Consider the following 1,942-nt stretch of genomic DNA (forward strand, 5'->3'; position numbering starts at 1 on the left):
AGGACCACCTCCACGAAGAACCATAGGGGACTCCATTGCTTACACTAGCCCGAGAAATTTCTCAAGCATTGTGAGGCCCACTATGAGTGATAGACTTGCAGAAATGAAGCCAGCTCTACTCCAACTCGTCAGTTCTAATCAATTCTCTGGCATGGATAATGAAGACCCTCATGCTCATTTGGTCAATTTCTATGAGTTGTGTGGCTCTGTGGGTGCTATGGGGGAGGAGGAAGAAGCATTGTATATGAGACTCTTCCCATTTTCTCTGAATGGCAAGGCAAAGGATTGGCTTCAGTCGCAGCCTAATCAAAGTCTGACTAGTTGGGAGGATGTGGAACACAAGTTTCTGGTTCGCTTCTTTCCACCATCTAAAAGCACAGAGATAAAGGCTGCAATTGCTACTTTTGTTCAAGGAGTAGATGAACCACTGTGTGAAGCCTGGGAAAGATTTAAAGCTTTATTGAGGAAGTGCCCCAGTCATGGCTTTAGTTTGGAGATGCAAGTGCAAATCTTCTACAATGGTTTGCAACCTCAGACAATGATGATGCTTGATGCATCTTTTGGTGGGTCGGTTCTATTAAGAACTGCTGATGAGGCCATTGCTGTTATTGAACATATGGTGGCCACTGACATGCGGAGCCGACGTGGGAGGACTCAAGTTCAGAAAAGGGGAGTTTATGAACTTAATACTCAAGATGCAATACTTGCACAAAATAAACTTCTTGCCCAACAGATGGAGGTCCTAACCCAAAATATGGCCAAGTTACCTCAGCAGTTGCAAGCAATGCAAAACCAAGCCCAACCGCATCATCAAGTTATGAGATGCGATTTCTGTGGAGATAATCATCTTAATGGCCATTGTCAAGTTCCTAGNGGTTCCCAACCTGAAGAAATCAACTACATGGGGAACCAAGGAAGACAAAACTTCTTCAACAACACTTTCCCTAATCCTCCCAATCAAGGGTGGAGACAAGCACAAGGAGCCTCTGGTAGTAGAAATTCTTATCAACCTGCTCATCAATTCTCACCTCAGAATGATAAGAATACAAAACTTGAAGAAACATTGCACATGTTCATGCAACAGTCCATGCAAAACCAAAAGAACACCGATGCATCTATAAAGAATTTGGAGATGCAAGTTGGTCAGTTGGCCAAACGATTGGCAAATCAACAAAGTGGACAATTTTCTGCTAATACTGAGGCTAATCCAAAGGAAGAATGCAAAGTCATTACCACAAGAAGTGGTAAAGTGTTAGTTGAACAAGAAGAGAGTAAAAAGAAAAATGATGAGAAAGAGATGGTAGAAGAAGAAAATCAAGAAGAAAGAGGAATGAATGAAGAGATTGTGAGAGAAGAAGAAGAAGTGAATAAAAGTTTTGAAAATGAGAAAAAGCAAAAAGAAAAAGAGATAGTGAAACACCTTCCCTATCCAAAGGTCTATACAAGAAAAGAGAAGGAGAAGCAATTTGAGCGCTTTATTGATATATTCAAAAAGCTTGAAATTAAAATGCCCTTCTCTGAAGCTCTACAACAGATTCCAGCCTATGCTCGGTTCATGAAGGAGCTACTCACCAAAAAGAAGAAATACATTGAAGCGGAAACCATTGAAGTTCAAGGCAACTGTAGTGCCATCATTCAAAAGCTTCTCCCACCGAAATTTAAAGATCCTGGTAGTTTTACTATCCCATGCACCATTGGGAAGTTAGCTATTGGGAAGGCTCTAATTGATTTGGGAGCAAGCATCAATCTTATGCCTCTCTCGATGTTCAAAAAAATTGGAGAGTTGGAATTGAAGCCTACTCGTATGACTCTTCAATTAGCTGACAGATCCATTAAATACCCTCATGGAGTGGTGGAAGATGTGCTAGTCAAGGTCGACAAATTTCTCTTCCCGGTGGATTTTGTTATAATGGAGATGGAGGAGGATACGGAAGTTCCTCTC

General features: G+C 41.4%; 1 protein-coding gene across 1 annotated transcript; it reads left to right on the forward strand.

The window, feature by feature from the left end:
* Window positions 1–82: 82 nt before the first annotated feature.
* On the forward strand, window positions 83–1,933 carry LOC106779520 (the record flags this gene model as incomplete). The annotated part of the gene is made up of 2 exons (XM_014667639.1): window positions 83–1,244; window positions 1,524–1,933. Coding segments are annotated over exons 1-2 (1,572 nt in total), but the record flags the coding sequence as incomplete, so codon positions are not given.
* Between the last annotated feature and the right edge of the window lie 9 nt (window positions 1,934–1,942).

Source organism: Vigna radiata, unplaced genomic scaffold (genome assembly GCF_000741045.1).
Source record: "Vigna radiata var. radiata cultivar VC1973A unplaced genomic scaffold, Vradiata_ver6 scaffold_1437, whole genome shotgun sequence".
NCBI classification, from domain to species: Eukaryota; Viridiplantae; Streptophyta; class Magnoliopsida; order Fabales; family Fabaceae; genus Vigna; species Vigna radiata.